This window comes from Monopterus albus, unplaced genomic scaffold (assembly GCF_001952655.1).
Source record: "Monopterus albus unplaced genomic scaffold, M_albus_1.0 scaffold86.1, whole genome shotgun sequence".
In the NCBI taxonomy this organism is placed as follows: Eukaryota; Metazoa; Chordata; class Actinopteri; order Synbranchiformes; family Synbranchidae; genus Monopterus; species Monopterus albus.
In genome coordinates, this window is record NW_018127966.1 from 1,161,293 (window position 1) to 1,182,384 (window position 21,092).

Here is a 21,092-nt window from a genome sequence, read left to right on the forward strand (position 1 = left end):
CCCTGTTACACAAAAGAGCAAACTATCACAGTAGATGTGACCTCCTTGGCTAAAATAACAATGATGTGCAACCCTGATCAGTACACAAATAAACAGAACAAGAACTATGCTGACTCACTTTTGCAAGTTGATCCTTGTTTGGCTAGTAAAATGCCTTCTGCATATTTGAATACGACTCCGTTTGATGATATTATGAACGTAAATATGAGCTGCACATACCAGCGTTGGCAGCTTTTAGCCCTGCAGCCTTTCCATTTCCAGTGAGTCAAGAAAAAGTCAAATTTATTTGCAAAGCCTTTTCTATCAAACAAGTTCCTCTTCAAGTGGTTTGCAGAGGAAAGCACATCAGTCCAGATTGCAAAAGGAGACAAACACAGAAAAGTAAAAGCAAATCACACACTTAAGGTGAGGTCCACAGCATTTAAAATTAGCTGTTTTCGCACCATTCACACTACCACACATAAGTGTTTTGCTACAGTTAACAGTCCAAACATTTTTAAGACGTCCCGCTGAGTTTTGACTGAAATTTACCAGTTAACTTGACTATTTGGGTTTTTGTTTCTATGACTGTGTTTTGTTTTAATCCAGGCAATAGCTGCTCAGCCAACCAGCCACAAAATGTCAACATATGACAACTGGTAGTGGATGTAAATATTAATAAGTATCTTGCCATGCACACTAATAACTGGATTTTTGCACAATTAAATCTGGAATATTAAAATGAATTTGTAAATATCAGTTTAAAGCCTGATTCAGAACTCAGCTCATATTTTCAATTTGGTGATATATAAATACCCAAGTCAGATTGTGTTTTCAGACCCACATGTCAAAGGTCAGCCAGATGTCATAATACAGATGTTACATTAACTGTTAAGCATAATTGTAGTGCAGGGGACTACCAAGCAGCAGACTGACTACTAGTAAACTTGTGAACTTGAACTGCTTATCATATAAATAGATAGTCATAAACCTAATCAAAATATGCATTTAAACTCTGATCTGTAAGGATCTGTAATCCTTTTTGCTTGTTCCACTGATTTCATAGCTGTATCACAGTGCAGTGTGGGCGCCAGAGCTTGTGTTTGTGCACATAAGTACTACTTGGCAAATGAGTGGATTCCTCCCTCATGTTCCGACAGAAAGATGACAAGATTGTTATTGACTCTAGGACACTGTCAGAAGCACTATGGGTAATAACCCAGATACAGAACCTAGCTTAGAGTCCTCAGAGGCAGCCGGTGAGGTACTGTGAGCAAGAAATAGTTCAGTGTCATACCTGTCATGAAACACGGAGGGAGTCAGCACCTCCTGCGGATGCAAAGAATTATCTGCAACCTCTTATGCTGCAGCCTCAACCAGAGTGGTGTCATGCCACCATGCAGGTTTATAACTCCACACATGGGCATACAGTAGAGGGTGGTACAAAAATGAGTCAAGGGTGCATGGCTTGACTCACCATGCCCCCTTTTTATGCACCATAGGACACTAGGAGCAAGTGAGCAGGAGGTTGACAGTTGCCAAAGGGGATGGGGGGAGGTGTGGATGTTGGGGGCAGGGGGATGGTATACATAAATAAGACACCCAGCTGCTACTCCTCATGTCCTCTACCAAAACATTTGAGGAAGACTGGAAGCCTGTAGGATGTAACTCAAGTGTGCAGCTATACTGCCTCCTTGTGGAAAGTTTAAGAAAAAGAAAATCAACCCCTGTCGTAATCACTCTTCAGTGTACTGCATATTAATCACTTATTATTCACAGCAACAAAGGTGAATAGAGAGACAGAGACAGACATACACACTGACTGACTATGGTAAAACGATGCAATTACACATTCTAGCCCAGTTCTTCGGTGTACAATTGTTCTGGTACTGGTTTTTAGTTTAATGATAACATGCTTCCCACTTCCCCCTTTGTGTTTGGAGAGGGCCCTTTCCCTCACAAGTTTGGTGTGGAAGAAACTGAATGACCTGCACAGAGCCCTAACCTCAAGCATCCAACACCTTTGGGGTGAATTTAGTATGCTGACTGTGACCTAGGCTTTATCGCACAACATCAGTATCCAACCTTAGTAATGTTCGTGAGTCTGAATGAGAGCAAATCCCTACAGCAAGGCTGCAATATATTGAAGAAAGCCTTTCTGGAAGGCTAGAGGCTGTAAAAGCAGCTTACTAATGCCCCTGGTTTTATAATAAGATGTAAGTGCAGCACTGCAGCTTTATGTAGGGTATGTCAGCCGTTAGAAGTTACTGACCCTGCAACATCATATGCATCAATGTAGAGTATATGTGTAAAATATTTAGACATCAATGCACTCATTTTACTTAAATAAAGGATCTAAATAAGATTTCAAGTTAGACAGTGCATTAGCCTAAAGAGAACTTATATGTTTTCCTTGAATCTGCTTTTCTACTGCAGCTTTAAGAGATGAGAGTATATTTATGTTGCCTCTGTCAGCTACAGGTGTCAGCTTGGCTTTGCACTTTCATCTGTCAGAATATCAGGGTCATCAAATCTATACAGTTCAGATGTCAGCTGCCACTAAAATGTGTTAATCAGTGAAAAAAAAAAGAGTGTAGGATGGAAAGCTTTGCATAAATCAATCCCAAATGTTGCTGCCAATATACGACTGTGATCAGGCAGCATCACAATCTGTTTTGTCTCCTCGATGGAATAACTGAAAAAGTGCTATAGTATCATGGGGGGAAATAATTATCAGTCAAATAATGTTATTACGTTATCAGACAGCTAATTATGTTAACACATTTTAGTACTGACCTACAGAGACATTTGAATCTGACATGTAATTGCTTTACATAACACTCACGCACACATATACTCACATATACTTCCATCAAATAAATGGAGAAATAATCCCCCTGACTTGTGCCAGGAGGATGTCTGAAAACATCTGGGTGTACTGCACTAAGTTAATTTACTTGAACGTTTGTTTCAGCTGAGTAGAGGAGAATAAAAATGCTAGCAAAAATAAACTGATCACACAAGGTTTATACCTTCTCTGATAACAGTCTGTGAACCCATGTAAATACAAGAACTAAAGATAAATACTGGATCGTTCATGAAGTGTGGAGTATTACTGACTTTAAAACAAATTAAGTGTTATTACATGCATGTAAAAATGTATTTTTATCACGTTTATTACTGAAAAATTGAAAACCTTTAAGTCTGAGTTTGCTGCCCTGAGAAACTTTGGTCTTCCCTCCCAGAGTTGTCTCTGACTGACCTTAGAGCTGTCTGAATCCAGCCATTATGGATCTGAGTGGGGTTGAATCAACATTTCTGTTTTAATTTTATGCCCAACAGATACAAGTGCCCATGTCATTATTGCAGGGGGCTGTGGAATGAGTCAGTGTCAGCCATCATACAGGGTAGTTGAAGAGCAAAAGCCCACCATGAAAGCAACTGGGCCTGGAGTCTTGATTTCAAATAGTTGTGACAAACCATCTACAATTTTATTATCTGTTATATTTCCATCTACTAAACAAGGCCTGCAGTGAGTCCGACAGTAAATGTGCTTATCTTCAGCTGTTCAACAGTGGCACAAAGCTGTGTGAATGTCTAACAGTGATACAACAAAAAAAGACTCCAAACATTGTTTTGTATTATGAGATAAACCCTTAACCTCAGCATTTCCTGGGACACGTCTGTGCATCTCTCTTCTCATTTTCTCTTAGTTGTTTTCGAGTGTGATTGATTGTATCAATTACAGGGACGCTTATTTCAAAGAGACGGGAGGGGCTGTTGCTCTCAAGTACCAGTCAATGGATGTCATAGATTACTTAAATTACTTAGAGCTCAACAGCAATTTGAATTGGTTAATCAAGGTGAAGACCATAAATTGCTGTAGCTGGAGGTATTAAAAAGATCTCTTAATCTAAACTGATCCTACAAAGTCAACAAAACTAAACCTGAACACAAACCTAACTATATAGCAGCATGAAGAACAGTGCAAGGTGACTTTTTGATATTTTCTTTTCCCCTAACAGTTTCAGGAAAACATTTTTCAATGAGGAACAGAGTGTCAAGCCTTGACTTATTCAACTTAAGTGAATCTAGGGAGTTGAAAAAGAGATGGAGAGCTACTGAAAGACAGAACTTGGGGGTTATAATAAATGGCTGAGCAGGCTCACAAGGGGAGATAAATCGAGCTTTCATAAAACTGCATTTTATGGATGAATAGTACAGTGGTTTCAGAAAGTATTCACCCCCCATCACCTTTTGCCCACTTTGTGTTGTAGATTTTAAACAAATTCTCTTTACATTTTTGACAATCCACACTCAATTACCCATACTAACAAACACTTTTAGAAATAAATAAATACATTTTCTTGGGTTCTACAAGACAATTCTTTGGGTTGAATTCCAAGTACCTGACACTGCACATCACCTGCTCATACCTACGGTGAAGCAAAGCATAAACTGCCCAACTCTGGGTGTGCAAAGCTTGAAGAGACTTACCCAAAAAGATACAGAGCTGTAAATGCTGCCAAAGGGGCTTCTATAGAGTAACAACATAATGCCTGCCCGACTGCAGACCATACTACCAGGACCTCATCCCATAATTCAATTCCTATAAAAGGGCAACCAGTCTCTTGTACATACAGTAGACAGCCAACCACCTTTTTTTTTTTTTACAAAATATCGCTTCTCCTTCCTTTCTGAACGCCTCTCGTCTTTGTGTGTCTGTAAGCTTTGAATAAAGGCGCTAACACCAGGTGCTCCTCTCAAGCTAAACTCCCGCACTACCAAGCTCTGTCACAGTGACCAGCTCAGGTCACCTGAGTCATGTGACTTTGCACCTGCAGCTATTAAGAGGTGGTAACAGGGGCACGTAATTAGTCCCACTTCTCTTTTTGCACCTCCTCACCCCGCCCCCACTTTAGTACTTTCATTGAAAAGGTTGGGCTACATGGATGGTACCAGGCCATTTTCTTTATATTGTTCGATAAAGTTAAAGAATAAAAAGTCTCTGCATTGCTGTACTGTTGCTCCCCCGTTTGCCTGATCACTTTCATAAGCCACTGTTTAGTACAGCCTATAGCTTTCAAAGTATATTGATTAAACTATAAAAATGACCGTTTGGAAAGAAGACTACACTGCCCATGTTTATTTACATAACTTCTTTGTACATTGCTTAGAGCAGGGTGTTACAATAGGTTCAAGGCACATTTCAGTCCCTCCAAAAATACACAAAACGTCTGGAATGAAATTATACTGCGTAAACCTGACCGAAGCAGTAGGTCAACGCTCATAACAAAGTAAACTTGTAAACAGAGGTAAACATTTCAAACGGTCACATGGCTTATGCACTTAAAAAGAAAAACATGAAAATTTCTCTGAAAAGTCCCGTCCCATTGATACATAACGCCATCGGAATGACATGCCTGTGTTCAAAAACTTAATACTCTAATAATCTGAAAGAAGAGTATACCAACAGCTACAGGTATAATGTTTATACATTACATGTTAGAATAACTTTGCTTCCTGATGCATTTGTGTGTGAAATGTCTGCTTTACTCCACAGTGCCAAGGAAGTGAACTTCCATTTCTTTATGAAACCCCAAGTTCCTTTTAAATATATCTTCCATTCTTCACCGTGATGAACATCTCAACTTTAATAACTCATATATTGCACAAGTTTCTTGGCAAGAAACAAAATGGCTCAAACTCTGACTTGCTATTGGCGACATTGGTCCTAGAATAACTAAACAGCTGCATTAAGACAATGAAGTGTGCGAGTGTGATGAATTTCCCAGAAAACTTTTAAGGCCAGTTCTGTCAACATTAAAAGATATGGATTAAAGTAAACTGTGGATTTCAGAGTATAAAAGCACCTGCAGTTTATAACAAAATGGAAAATTTGTCTTTTTGTGCCTTTAATATTCAAGTACTTCAACAAAAATAAGTAGTGTATACACACATGAGTGCATAAATCAGATGAAGTCAGTAAATATGCAGCTGTATTTGAAAATGTAAACCTCTTTTACTCTTCAACCCACCACCACATAAAGTTAATGAACAATAGTGCTACATTTACCTGCACATACACTGACCATCTTCTCAAAAGGACAGATTAAAGACAGCTCCACACACACACCGTCACTACACACTCACCATAAACAAAAGCTTTGGTCAAGTGGCAGCAATTAAGCAAACAAAAAGCAAGAAATTTAATCTCTTACAATGGTTTTTGGTTGATAAACCTGTCTGTTACTTTCATGGAAGAATTACAGAAAATAGGTGACGATTTTGACAATGGTCCTCAGGCAACAAACTTGTTCTTGGTTGTGGAGCCGCTCTTTGTGGCTGTGTCCGCGTGTGACTGGTATCCGATGATCACTTTTGGCGGAACGCCTAATCTCTCTTTATACACACGCCTGAAAAAGGCAAACGAAAGAAACATGACTCCGTATTAGGAAATGCATACACACAAAAAGCTAATTCTTTATATACAGTAGGACTATAACATTTATACAATGGCATGAAAAACAATCCTTGCCATTGTTCTCTTTTGCTGCACCAAGCTCTAGCAATCTAGTACCTGGAGACCATCCACTGATGCAGCATTTTGCCCAAAAGGGAAAAGCTTTTTCTGAAAAGCTGAAACATTTACAACTGTACTAGTGACTAACATAGCAACTCACTTCAGCCCTGGGTTAAAAGAAAGAAAACCACTACAGACCTGGGCAAAAACTAGAAATCACTCAATCGCTGAAGTATCAATAGAAAAATATATACACAAAGTAAAAAACCACAGGCAATAGGGTCAACACATACTGGTGTATACCGAGACCTGTACTAAACCCAAGATGTGTTCTTTGTCGTATAGGGACATTTAGTTTTAAAGCACATCCATCTTTCTATGTTGATGCAATTTCTAATTGTATGATTGCAATCGCTCCACTGGCCATCTATAACAAGGTCTATATGGAGCTGTAACCCTTTGCGAGTTAGACAGGACCCTCAACAGCTGCAACTTTTTATTTAATTCAGTAGGAGAAACATTTCATTTACCATGACACCTGTTAATCTTTCATCAATAACTGTGGCATCTTCAGCTCACCCTATGTGTGTGATGGCCTCTTTGTTTTCGAAGTCTGTGGTCCATATTGCTATTTTGTCTCCTTTGGCTCGGATGTTAATGACAGCTCCACAAACATCGTCACTGTAGTCATCAAAAGCTTCACCAACAAGACACAAGAGCTGCAGGGTGGAGAAAATAAATCTGACATTATCTCCAAATATCTTGATAGTGGGGAGCAGTTTCTTTTCAGTGGCAGTTAGTAGCTGTCGGGCCTTTTCATAGGAGACATTTGGACGTAGAGAAGCACAGGTATTAACCAGAAACATTTAAAGATGGCTCTGTTCTACTCTAAGCGAGTCAGGATGGACAATACCAGGACCATGAAACCAAAGCAGCTACAAGGAACTCAGCCATCATTCTGATTATTTATGCAATGTGACAAAATATGTTCCCTGAAAAAGGCCTTCAGATAAAACTAATGATGTGTACCCAATCCTTGACAGAACTGAACATACCGTCTCCAACCAGAACCGGTCAAGGTCTGATTTGCGCTGATGCTTGGACAGAGTTATCAGCCAGCGGCCACCTCGCCGGTTCCGTTCATCCTCCCACATGGGCTCAATCCCATCCTATTTTTAAATAAAGGTCAAAGCTCAACTCAAATATCCCAAAGTATCCATACTGAACAAATACTTGCATTTTCCAATTTATTGTTCCCTTTAGATATGAGCTAACAATACTTGAAGTGAAATACATTTTAGATTCTAGTGATCAATCATTTCAGGCTATTAAATATTCAAATAATTGTGCCTGAAAACAGGAAGAAAACAATCCCAAATATTGTCCATTTTGAAAAATTGCTTCCACACACAAATAAATTTAAGAAAACCCAAAAACAGTTAAACAGGTTTGTCAACTGGACTTCCTCAGAACATGAGATCTGTGAACAATGTTTTCATGTAGAAACAAAGAACAAACAAATAAGCTAAAATCACAAGGCAGTTCAGGTGTAGTTACCCAACACCCGTACTGAGCTCTGCTGACTGGGGCGTAGTGATTAAGGGTGCCTGTACAGCAAGGATTTGTTCACCCTTAAGTTGTTTGTTTAGTTGGACTACAATAACACCCTGATGTGGACCAAACTACCACACTGAAACCACCTAATAAGCTGAAGTGTCTACTCGCAAGATAACATTGGACCATTTGTACCGAGTAGGATGGTGAGAAAGCACAGAAGGGAATATTCACAAAATGCTGATTGTTAGAATTTAAATAAAAAGCTTATTAAAAATCTAAAGACTACACCAGGGTTACGTGTGTGCAGTTCCCTCTGCTCTCTGTTGATGTGTACCTTCAAGGGAGCACTCTCGCTCGCTCACTCGGTGTGCATTCTCCTTTAGTTCTTTTAGAAAATAACACAGCAGCCTGGATGTATGAATGCAAAAGCTGAACCAAAGAGGAGATTACACAATTCATCTGCTAATCGTGGCAATTGCCTAGAGACATCTCTTGTCTAGTTAGATTTGCATTCAACCACTATGTCCACATGTAGATAAAGATGTGTGGCCAAGTGTGAGACCATTTATGACAGATGAGATTCAGTTCGTCTTGACTGATGCACACAGCTAACCATTGGTTCTACATAAGCTCTTTGTGGCCACTAGAGGAAATACACAAAGTGACGGGCAGTGAAGAGGCCGGCTTGTTAACTAGAATAAACTGATGCTTTTCAACCCCCTCGGGTAACTAGTACACGTATCACTGATGTGAGAAATTACCTTTCAGACCATGAGACTTCAAGATTAAAACTATTAATTCATTTTAATGAGGAACTGTCTGCTTTAAATGGAAGAGAACTATAGTGGACCAAAAGGCCACCATTTTTCTTTTTGGTCCTGAATAAGAGCCTGTAACTACAGCTCTAGATACAAACTTGACACTGTAACCCACTGTGTCTAAGTGGGTATATTGTGCAGTGGTGAGGACTGTGATAAAAGCACTCTTACCTTAAACAGTGAGTAGTCACAGCCAGACATCAAGTTACTTGATAGCTGAATGTGGTTGTACAATCTGAGAAGGAAGAATAAGTGTTTATTCAAGAGGACACAGAAGGCCCTTTAGTGACCTGGCTAAAAACATGGAGCAATAGGAATTTTAACCTCACATAACAACTGGCAGACAAGTCTCATCTTAGTAAAAACACCACAACAAAAGTATCCACTGTGCTGTGGCACTGGTGGTAAGGAAACAAGAGGCACACAAAATGAAATTAAGAAACAAATGTGACACTGCATTTTTGGGACATGAAACTGATGAGTATTAGCAAATCTGGTATATTATTTATTAGCATTCAAATGCAACTGTCCACTTCTTAAATGGCTGAACTGATTAGCAGCCAACAAAGAGGTGATGTCAGCTACGAGTCCAGTCATGAACAGACAGGTGACAAATGACAGGGGAAAAACAAAAAAGTCTTAAAACAATGTCAGCCCACCCACCACTAGAACAGCAGTAGTGCTCCTGGGCATCGATTCTACAAGTCTCTGAACTCTACTGAAGGATGAACAACCATTCTTCCAAAAGATATTCCCTTATTTCCATGATGGTGGTGGCGAGCCCCATCTAACACGTCCACACCTCTCATAGGAGGTTTCATTTGGGTTGAGATCTGGTGACTAAAGGCCATAGCATATGATTCACATTTTCATACTCCTCAAACCATTCAGTGACTCCTTGTGCCCTATGTCATGTGCCCTTGTGCCACTGTCATCCTGGAAGAGACCACTCATTGGTTCAGGTTTTTCCTTTGTCACCCATAGTTTATAGTAATAACATACAGTACTTACGCCCAGAAGTCTTCCACAGTGTCAAATTTGGAGATGAGACGAAGGTTAGCTTGCCATGTTTTGCTTTTGTCATTCTTGAAAAACCAAAGAGCCCACCTGCAAATCAAAGCCGAGTTGTTTCACTGCAGACGACAGCTGCATGCTTTGTCTTTCACGTCGCTCATTACCAACTTGTTTCACTGGAAGACACACCTTACACAATTACTGTACTTGACAGTTGGATGAGAGATACCTTGCTCAAATCCTAACCACTGTAAGTGTCTAAGCTAATTATAGGAATACCATATGGCCAAAATCAGCACTAATTGGCAGCATCACTCTCTGTTGACAGGCAAAGGAATCTGGTAAGAGCTTAATTTACCACCAACTGGTCTGCAACTATAATCTAAACTGTATTGATGCAAGCAAATGCAGTTGCAACTTGTTGACTGTTGTCGAACAAAGAAACAGAAGGGTACCGAGTTGTGGTCTCACCTGTTCTGTAGCGGATGCTTGAGGTACACTTCAGGACTCACAACTTTTTGAATGGTTTCTTCACATTTTTCCTTTTCAAGACTTGCAGGAACTGAGGTTGATATCTGAAGAAAACAAAACAAGTTTGGCATGTTTCTCATGTGCCATCTGTGGTATTGGCTCCGCTGTCATACATTTGATCCTTTTTTGAAATGCATTTTATGGTCATGGCTGTCATACTTTGAGTGTGCACAATATGTGTGCGACAACAGATTATAGACTAGAGGTGGGTATTTTGTAATTAAGACTACATCAAAAGCTGTTTTAAAGTTGCCGCGCACAGAAAAACGCACATCCTCAGTTAGGTGATAGGCAAACCCGAAGGGGAAATGAAGAGTTATGTTTATTTATTTTAAGCTTTTGAAGCGATCATACAAGTTTTTACTTATAATAAAAGGGTATTTACAGTCAGATCATAGTACATTTATACAAATCATATGCACATTTACAAATGGGTACACATTAAAATATTTGTGTTATTTGCCAAATACATATGTAGTTTCATTTACACACTCAAACTACACATTTAGAGATATTTGTACACAATCTGAGTACACACAGCCAACTGAGATATAATGCTCCATGCATAATAATAAAATATAATTTAATCCGATTTATTTTTACCCTTGTCAATGAAATGATAAGCTATTTTTACTTTATCCTATTTTAATATTCATTTGCATTGAGGAGTCCCATCCTGTGCCCACCTCTTCCACCAACCACACGCATTCCTAGGTACATAACATTCATCCAGGTAGAATAATTTTGAACCAAAACAATGAACATTATACCAAAGCGTTTAACGTAGGTTCAGTTTTGGATTGCCTAACAGTCACTGCAATTATCTGTCCAACCCCTGCACATATACTTAGCAAAAGTTAACTCTTTGTCAAATATTAGGTTTGTTCATAATGCCCCGTACGGACGTCCCGCACGCCATCCCGGGTCCCGTTATGGACCACATCAAACGGTTGATTATGTTAACTTAACCCAGGCGTGCGTCCTCTCATTCACCCAAGCATCAGAGCTTATCTCAGGCTAGCGACTGAGGTATCCACTTTTAACTAAACGACAGTTAACAATAAAGGGTTCCACAAGCAGCAACGCTGGAACAAAGAGTAACGTTAACCTAGTTAATGACTAACGTTAATCGACTATGCTAAATTAAGTGACTTTGGCTAGCGAGTTGTTACCTGTCAGAGACAACTGACTACAGGAAGTTAAGAGAACTACTAGGGCTGTCTGTCACTCAGTCACAACTGTTGATAACTTGTCTTTTACCATCCGTGTGTTGATCATTGGATATACACCATCCTTGGAGGATATGAGCCCGAGTTGAGTGACTTAGCTACCAGTGCGGTGCGGAGTACTCACCACCAGAGCTGCCGCCATCTTCTAGAGATCACGTTCCGTGTTTGGTGTCTGTTAAAATAGCTGATTGGACCATCTGGTACTCAACAGTACGCATGCGCACGGGGGGGTAATGTCATTAGTAGAGGTGCTCGGACCTTTTACTCATTACCGTAATGATTGAAATACTCCGTTACAAGCAAATGTCCTGCAATCAAAATCATTTTCAATAAAAGTACTTAAGTGTTAGCAAAACCTACTTTAAGTATAAAAAGTAAACATACCCATCATGCAGAATCTCTTTGAGCAATGTTATTTGTCATATATTTCTTTGTTGCTGTCCAGCTTACTCCTGTTTTTTTAGTAATTGTATTACTGGGATTGGCTCAGTGTGGCATTATACATACTACCTGGATGGCAGGGTGACCTAAAGATCCAGGTTGATACATGCAATGTCAGGAGGTGAGATTTATTTATATATAACCCTTGATCAAAATCTCAATTCTAAAAGGTCACAGTAGGCAAGAAACATCATCATCCACTCAAACAGCCTAACACAATTTTTTAAAACAAATCCTTCAAATAAAAAAATGAGAGTGAAAAGCTCTATTACATGCCACCCAAAATTGGAATGCATAATTTAAATGAAACCTGACTATTTTGCATAATAGCTTGTCTAGAACTACACATACACTCTATTGTTTTAGGAGAGTGGTTAGGAGTGCAGGCGGCATAAAGAGGTATTAACAAAAGACAGCTTACATGGCTGCATTGCAATGAGATAATATTGCATAAACCCAGAACTGCTCTCAGATAATCTGTTCAACAATCTTGTAGCAGTATATTACAGGGTTTGTAAAATGTACCAATAAAAACTCTACAGTGTGCAGGCTTAGTTGAACTCACTACTGACATTTCATGTTTCTCTGAAAGATAAAGTTAATACATGAGTAGCAAATATTTCAGATTGCATGATAACTATTATCTTTTACTCATGCAGATCATATCAGGTTGTGGTATGCATTCTCAGAGCCTTACCAAAATTCAATTTATCTTAAGTATTTTGCCCAAACATTTAAGGTGGAATAATTATTGATCTTCAAATACTGTAAATGCAGAAATTATTATTAATAGTGTAAAATTATTTTAAATTTCTAGTATCTGGCATGTGTTTCCTGGGAAAATCATGTATACAAAAAAAAAAAAAAAGATGTTTTCCAAGAGAAGCAGAGAATAAATGCATTTTCAAAAACCATTTAATGATGCTGACAAACATTTTTTCTGTTGTTAATTAAAATGTTCTGATACTGAAAGTTATGCCATCAAAACAAGTGCAGAGAAATACATTAAGTGCTGCAACTACAAAAGGTGATGGTTTAAAGGCAGGAGGTGAATTGCGTCAGTGTTTTAGGCATTTCAGAAGGTCAGCACTGTGCGGATGCTGCAATGAGAAACAAGAAAATATGTTAGGCTGGGAAATAGAATTCTAGTCAACAGAACAGCAGAAAATAAAAAATAAAAAAAAAGGTATGTGCTGTACAAAGAATCAAAAGGGGAAAAACACTATTTTTACAACAGTGATTTTATGCACTGACTACATAAATTAACTGTTCCTCTCACCTCTTTCCAGCATGCATGACATCAAATCCTTCATTGATCTGGTCAAAGGGCAGGGTGTGTGTCACAAACTCATCCACCTTCAGCTTCTTATTCATGTAGTCTTCTACCAATTTAGGCACGCTCTCCACACTCTTCCAGCCTGGGGATGAGTATACAAACCAGTTAAGCAGTTGGAATGTTCAAAAAACATTGATTTTACTTCAGTCTGTCCCAGATTATAATATGCAAAAGGGATTTGAACTCCCAGAAATCTGGAATGTCTGCCAGGCCACATTAAGCCCCTTAGAAAAGTATCCCACCTCCAAAGGCTGTTCCTCTCCATACTCGGCCTGTCACCAGCTGGAATGGTCTGGTTGAGATCTCCTGTCCTGCTCCGGCTACACCGATAATGACGCTTTCACCCCATCCTTTGTGGCACGCCTCCAGAGCAGCTCTCTGAAATAATAAATTGATCATTTTTTTCTGGTTATATACACTGTCATCTTATGAACAGTATTTTATATGCTGCTTGTGCCACCTATGAGAACATAATTTACATCTGCACTGGGTCATCTATTTACACCAGCAGACCAACTAAAATGATGCATTAACACTGTTAACCTATGACACTGTTTTATTTGCTGTATCTATATGATGTGCTTCAGATTGTGCATAATAAAATGTGCACGTGGTCTCACCATGATTTGCACATTTCCAATGCACTCAAAGGAGTAGTCCACACCACCATCGGTCATCTCCACCAGAACCTCCTGGATGGGCTTGCTGTGATCCTTGGGGTTCACACACTCTGTGGCTCCAAACTCCTTGGCTTTCTCAAACTTTGAAGGGTTAATATCCACACCAATAATCCTGGTTGCTCCCGCTACCTTGCAGCCCATAATAACAGCCAAGCCAACAGCTCCAAGGCCAAATACAGCGCATGTGGAACCGGGCTCAACCTGTGAGTGAGGAAAAAAAAAAAAAAAAGCCTCATGAGAATTCCAATACTACAAAATCATTTTGAAGCTAGAAGATTTATGTATGGACGTGAAATTTGTTTTAGCTGATGTAACAATCATTTACTTATACAAATAACAGCTGGGTTTTCTTAAGCAAACAGCGAACAGCTTTTCTTTTCACTGCAGGAAGCAGGGATCAAAAAGGTGACATAGAAGCAGGCATCATGAGCACCAGGTCCCATGTCACTCCCTTCTGTAAAGATACCCTTAAATATTTTTTAAAATGTTGCTAAAAAGTAAGTACTTTATTTTTTATTTTCCTAATGCAAATTCCTTTGTCTCTTTCTTTTTGCTCATTCAGTCTTACATCGTTTGTCTACCCATTGTCTTACAGAAGAACACTGTACATACACATTGAGAGCCACTGTAGCAAAGTCAAATTCCTCGTGTGTCCAACACACCTGGCCAGTGAAGCTGACTCTGACCTGCATGATTAATGCAGGTAACTCACTTTAGAGTGAAACATGGTAACAGTGATGACATTTGTCTCTTTTTATTTCTACCTTTAAGCACCACTTTGGAACAAATATGTTTTGCATAAAGATACTTAAACTATAAATTAGTCAATTTTCCAATGTCACTTCAGACAAAAATAAAGAGCGAATGTGTTTCTAATTATAAGATGGTGGTCTTAATGTGTGGCCAATAACCTGCGATATCCACCTTGGCAGTGTTAAGAGCAGCACCGTAACCTGTAGAAATGCCACATCCAAGAAGGCACACTTTATCCAGTGGAGCATTTTCGTTCACTTTGGCCAGAGAGATATCCGCCACCACAGTGTACTCCGAGAAGGTGCTTGTACCCATGAAGTGAAACACTTGCTTTCCCTTGCAAGTGAAGCGTGAGGTCTTGTCAGGGAGCAGGCCCTGCCCCTGAGTTACTCTGCAGGGAGGAAGAACAGTGAAAAGAGGATTTCTTTTCATGTGATGAAACTCAGTTGCTGTTTACTTCACTGCAGGGCAGTGAGAAGCTAAAACTGATGATGACTGAGCTTTGATTTGTTTGCCCTGGGGAAGGACGCCTGAGGCTCTGAGTTCAACCATTGAGGCTGCTGTTCTGCCACAAGAAATACTTTTTTAAAATTCCTATTTTATCACTAAAAGCAAACCGTGTTCACCAACTCAACCATGTATAAATTAGTCTGAAAGCATTACCTAATTTTCTGGCAAAGGTTGGTCTTCGGATTTTTGCAAAATTTGCATTCACCACACTGTGGCACGTACAATGGGATGACGGTATCACCTTTATCAAACAGAATCGTTGATCAGTAAAAATCACATAAGGTGTGCGTATTCACAGCAGTGCACAAACAAGTTTTACGTTTGAGTGTTTTGACTGCTGGCTCCGTACTGTACCTGGCTTGAATTTGGTGACACCCTCACCAACACTCTCAACTGTCCCAGCACCCTCATGGCCCAGGATGACAGGGAAAAGTCCCTCAGGGTCACTCCCACTCAGAGTGTAGGCATCTGTATGACACACCCCTGTAGCAAAGAGCTGAGAGACAAAGCACCATGCTGCTAGATTCAAGAATATAAAAGATATTATTCTTGATTTTAACATTACTTTTATTACCTAATGTCTAGTCATGGCATTTCTCAGTTATGAAATATTGAAGTCATAAAAGTCTGTCTTCAAAGCTTCAAAGTTTGAAATATTTCTGATGTTTCCAGAGATGCCTTCATAGGAACCTTTCAGGAATTACCTTTCCAGGCATTTTTGGCCTGGAAAAGTGGCGGCAATGGTTTGTTACCTTGATGCGAACTTCATGGGCCTTAGGTGGGGCGACCTCCACTTCTTCAATGGAAAGAGGCTTCCCGGGTTCCCAGGCAACAGCTGCCTTGCATTTGATCACCTAAAGGCACAACAGTGCGATTTTTCATAAATAATGCTGTTAGAATTAAATTAGTGAGTGCAGCTCTTCAGTGCCCGTGACCGGACTAGTTGACCACAGTGTAGACTTTGAACGATAGTTTATGCCAATGCAAGGCTTCCAGTAGTTCACTACTGGATTAAGTGCGTTAACGTTCCGCTTTAGCACCATTTAGCCTCCGATTTCTGATGCTAAGTAGGCAATAACATCTTCCACCAAACTTTCACTCACTTCAATTGTTTTACCGGTTATTCAGAAGCTTAGACCTGGCTTAAACTTTCTGGGCAGGCACTGCATCAACTTGCAAGTAGCAGCTGCGTATGACTGACGAAAGATCATTGCTAAGTAAGTGAACAGTGATTTTTTTTGTAGCCGTTTTGTTTATTCAAGGAGTCTGCACGAGAGCAAGCTAGTTAAAGGAACCGTGTTTTACAGTGCAGGTGATATTAATGCCAATTTAACGGCAAATACACAGCTACAAGATGCATCTAAGACATTTGTTGTGGATTTTGTAGTGAACTTACTTACTTTACCAGCTGTCTCCATGCTGCTTTTTTCCCAGCACGCGAAGACGGGGCGGTGCGCTGCCGTAAAGCAGTTAAAGTCCGGACCAATCAGAGACGAGAACGCGCAGGGTACGCATGACGCAAACACGGCGTATACACAGCAGTATGATTTCATTGATTTTGTACCATCTTTTGTGCATATAGGTCCATACCTCAGAGATGTTTTGAAAAGAACTAATGCCATTCACTGTAAAAGTTTCCAATCATAAGTACTGCAATCAAAATATTACTTGTGTAAAAATATGTGTATTCAAGAGTCTTGTGGGAAAATGTTCCCTGTGACTGATATAGTTATATAGGCTGTTACATAGAGCAGCTGTTGCAGCTGGGTGGTATGGAGCCGATTTTAACTGTGATTTAATGTACTGATTAGATTTTTGTTCAGCCAAAAGCCCAAACCTAAAAATGGTTCAAATTACATAATTAAACAGAAGAACTGCAAATCCTCACATTTGAGCTTGACCTATGACTTGTCAGAAAGGCAAACAATTATAAAAATTGTTACTATTTAGTCAGATAGATATTGGTTAGATACTTGATGTATTGGAAATGTTTAGTGTAGACAGGATGTCTAGCTCAGGCTGTTAAATGTTTAGTCATTCTCATGAGTTGCTGCAGGTTACTTATGGTCAAGGATAACTAGAGAGAAGAGTTGATGACTGTCAGCAGACAGGGTGCTTAATATTATTATTATGACGTGTATAACTGTAGCCTTAGCCATAATATGTCACTAGAGGTCGTGTTAGAATGTTTTTAGCTACACACCACATAATCAACAGACACTCACACATTGATTTTCTTCATGCTTTGACTACTGCTCTGGCCAGATGCAAAGCTGGCACCGGGAGACATCACGGTTTGGTGTCTCTCTCTGTAGAATGGGGTTAGCCCGAGGTGATATAATGTATAGGACTGTTGTGGTTCAGGGTCTTTCATCTTTCAGCTGCCTGCGTGCATGTTGGAGGTGCGAGATACCGGAGCGTGTAACGTTAATTTTACCTGTGTTCATTGAATAAATCAGCACTGTTTTGAAGTTACTTGGACTGCTTCGTCTCTCAGAGTTAGCATGGTAAAAAGTACTGGGTACAACACCTGTCAACCGAGTACTTGAATTTCAGCTGGACTCGAACATTCCCTTATTTTAATTTATAACAGTGCATCATCATTTATAAATCTTAATCTGTAAAAACTGTACATAGAGTACTTGAGTAAATGTAGTTACTTTTGTTCCAATAAAACAAGTCATAGAAGCCCATTTTTTAGATTTCAGTGAATATTTAATCCACTTTCCAGCAGTGGCTCATTCAACATCTCCAAACAAGTTTTAAGCAATATAAAAATACTCCAACTTAACACTGTATTCTACAAAAAAGTTAAATGACCCACTTAAAAAAATCTTTAAAATGACACCTTTCTCCTTCATTGAAATAGTCATCTCAAAAGTTTCAGTGTATACATGATGCTGTGTACTTCACTGAAAAGCCCATCAGTATGTGTGTGTGCGCTGGAGATTTCAAGCTTCCCCGTTACATCTTTGCATGTTGTACCATGACTGGTTTTCAAACTCACAAAATCATGCCCATACATCAGTTTCCTAAACTCAGATTAGATTTGCAGGACCCAAAATATAAAATAGACGCAATTGCAAAGCACCTTTTAATCAAGACCTTTAGCAAAAACATGACAATATTTTGCTCAAGATTTTACAAATTGTGTGTAATAAGATGTTTTCAGCTAACACTGAAAAAAGCACAAACATCTGCCATGGCCATATATTTTAACACAATCAGCACAGGATAATGCCTGTTGAGAGGTACTTGATAACCCTTCATAACAGGCTGAAAAGGTCCCCACGATGTTACACACAATAACACATGAATCTTTTAAATAAAAGCATCTTGAGATCCATCATTCATACAAAAGTGGTAAAAAAAGAATTCACTCAAGTTGTACAAATAGAGGCAATGTCCATATTCTGAGGTACAGCAAGCCACGAATTGGCATGGACCACAGCTTTTTTACTGGGGTAGGTGTAGACAGAAATGAGAAGATTACACCAGACCCTCACTGTCTCATCATTTTCCACCTACAAGTAAACAAAAAGAAAATGACAAATACAAGCGTTATAAACTACATGACAACACTAGTACCAGCACACTAGAAAATATGACTACATTTTAGAGAATGGAAAACAGGGCCAACCTCTAAATCCACGTCCTCCACCACCTCCTCTTCCTCTGAAGCCTCCTCCTCCACCGCGTCCACCACCTCCAAATCCTCCACCACGTCCACCACCACCAAATCCGCCACCACGGCCACCTCGAAATCCACCTGAAATAAAAACCAAGCAGATTTAATCAAACCACTTTTCCAAACCATTCTGTAAATGGGCAATGTATTTTCATTTCCACTTTAACTCACACTCATCAACAATGGGAGACAAGATTAACTGCAATGAAACAGTAAGTTTAGATGCCTCACCTCCACGACCACCACCTCTTCCTCCACCTCTGCCTCCACCGCGGCCTCCTCTAGGTGGACCCTTCTCTCCTGGCGGCCTGGGGAGGAATCTCTGCAGCGGGAGGAGCTTCATTGGATCAATATAAAACTAAAAGAGAAACTGCATGTTACTCATGATTTATTTCACAGACACTAAAATGCTTTTGATTATGCAAATACGCAACTAAATGTTATTGTTTTATACCTTCTGCAGTTTCTTAAATGAAGATGCCTTCATATTTTCACAAAGTTTGACTGAAAAATACTGCAAGGATGTGTTAAGGAATTAACATGACTGAGCAGAAAGTGATCTTTGTTCCTCACAAACTGATCTTGCTTTCAGTAGAAATTGCAGCAGAGCAACAGAAAAGATACAAAATCCCGTAGCTGGCCAAATATCTCGTCCACCTTCCCAATCTGCTCCTTGTTTTCCAAATACACTGGGGCATTGAAGTAGGGAACTTTGTTTTCCTCTGTTGTACACTTACACACAATATCATCTTCACATGGATGCATGAACTCTCCCAGTGCTGCAGAGTAGAACGACATAAAAATGCAGTTAGTTGTTTAAAATGTGTAGTATTCATCATGACTAAGGCCACTGTATAAACTGGCAACTACTTGAGTGCTCTTTGGTTAACCTTTTAAGCCCTAATCACACACTTTGTATAACCCTGTAATTCTGCAGACTTTGCTCAGGGGAATAACCCACAATGCATCCTGTTATGACACTTCAGCATTAAACATGATTGTGCATTGACAATATAGGATTAGATGCCACATTATTAAACCCAATGTCTGAATGGTGGGGGCTTTCATAATTACATCTTGCATATTGACATGAATGCTATTTAACCAATAACCTTCTTGTGACATAAATAGGGATCACACTCACATACAGATGATGTTTTTAGAGTCTGTGGTGGTTCAGTGTTTGACGCCAAGGATGGATATTGAACCCATGCCCAAATGGACCCTTATAAGCTATGATCCCACTCTGCCCCACAGGAAAACACGGCTTTATTATTGTACCAGTCGGTGTATTACTCAGCCCTCAACCGTATTCAGCTTGATAGCACAGCCTAGCGGTCAAGATGTCAGCCTTTGCAACTTGTTTCCAATATTCTTAGTTTGTGATTTGATGAACTTACCAACAACACGATCTGGAGGACCAAAGTCTTGTCTGTTAAAACCACCTCTGCCGCCCCTGCCTCCACCAAATCCTCCTCGGTTAAACCCACCGCCTCGATTAAACCCACCACCTCGTCCACCTCGTCCACCTCCCCCTCTGAAAGACATTTTATCTTCAAATTCTGTGTAAGACACAATAAAAAAAAAAGACAATTTAGCATGTGAGGACATAAACACGTTATGAAGCATGAAGTTACCACGTTAACATTGTTATGTACACGCTTAGCTGACCACATTGGACTGAACTTATTAGACTCAACGATCACAGGACTTAACTTAGAAGCACTGCACAAGGCCCTGCTAACATGCTAGGATACCTCAACTCTGTCATTCAAACTACTAAATTGAAGCGCATTTCCTAACACAAGCCAATACGTTAAGTATTCACTTCAAAACAAACGCCGGAAAGTCTGCAACACTATTTACACACAGCTGAAGCAAAGTACTCACAGCTTCTTTGATGGGCTATTTACAGCTATTTACTCCAACGGACCTCCATGTGATCATAACGCGTGTAGCCACTGACTGCCGTAAAAGTATTCTGCAAGGTCGTGAAGTGTCGTAAACTCGCCGCCCAACCCCTGCATAACGAG

At 39.7% G+C, this 21,092-nt stretch overlaps 3 protein-coding genes across 7 annotated transcripts; all 3 read right to left on the reverse strand.

Moving 5' to 3' along the window:
* Positions 1-5,105: 5,105 nt before the first annotated feature.
* Positions 5,106-11,860, reverse strand: eif4ea (eukaryotic translation initiation factor 4ea). 3 transcript variants are annotated; one of them, XM_020607507.1, is made up of 7 exons: positions 11,776-11,860; positions 10,363-10,466; positions 9,889-9,984; positions 9,049-9,112; positions 7,558-7,671; positions 7,082-7,221; positions 5,106-6,395 (listed from the first exon to the last, which is right to left on the reverse strand). In XM_020607507.1, exons 1-7 carry the CDS (start codon positions 11,791-11,793, stop codon positions 6,281-6,283), a joined length of 651 nt encoding a protein of 216 aa, XP_020463163.1. In that variant the 5' UTR covers positions 11,794-11,860; the 3' UTR covers positions 5,106-6,280. The 3 variants fall into 3 exon arrangements, with proteins under 3 accessions (XP_020463163.1, XP_020463164.1, XP_020463165.1); XM_020607508.1 differs by lacking the exon at positions 11,776-11,860 and adding an exon at positions 11,683-11,769; XM_020607509.1 differs by lacking the exon at positions 7,558-7,671.
* A 1,129-nt stretch (positions 11,861-12,989) lies between these two features.
* On the reverse strand, positions 12,990-16,870 carry LOC109964312 (alcohol dehydrogenase class-3). The gene is made up of 9 exons (XM_020607517.1): positions 16,772-16,870; positions 16,124-16,225; positions 15,726-15,867; positions 15,525-15,612; positions 15,033-15,252; positions 14,049-14,309; positions 13,671-13,806; positions 13,372-13,510; positions 12,990-13,192 (listed from the first exon to the last, which is right to left on the reverse strand). The coding sequence occupies exons 1-9, from the start codon at positions 16,787-16,789 to the stop codon at positions 13,168-13,170; spliced, it is 1,131 nt and encodes a 376-aa protein (XP_020463173.1). The 5' UTR covers positions 16,790-16,870; the 3' UTR covers positions 12,990-13,167.
* Positions 16,871-18,451: 1,581 nt separating this feature from the next.
* Positions 18,452-21,043, reverse strand: gar1 (GAR1 homolog, ribonucleoprotein). 3 transcript variants are annotated; one of them, XM_020607497.1, is made up of 7 exons: positions 20,950-21,043; positions 20,460-20,621; positions 19,684-19,838; positions 19,514-19,573; positions 19,291-19,417; positions 19,012-19,140; positions 18,452-18,895 (listed from the first exon to the last, which is right to left on the reverse strand). In XM_020607497.1, the coding sequence occupies exons 2-7, from the start codon at positions 20,605-20,607 to the stop codon at positions 18,885-18,887; spliced, it is 630 nt and encodes a 209-aa protein (XP_020463153.1). In that variant the 5' UTR covers positions 20,608-20,621; positions 20,950-21,043; the 3' UTR covers positions 18,452-18,884. The 3 variants fall into 3 exon arrangements, with proteins under 3 accessions (XP_020463153.1, XP_020463154.1, XP_020463155.1); XM_020607498.1 differs by lacking the exon at positions 20,950-21,043 and adding an exon at positions 20,888-20,918; XM_020607499.1 differs by lacking the exon at positions 20,950-21,043 and adding an exon at positions 20,775-20,859.
* Positions 21,044-21,092: the final 49 nt, after the last annotated feature.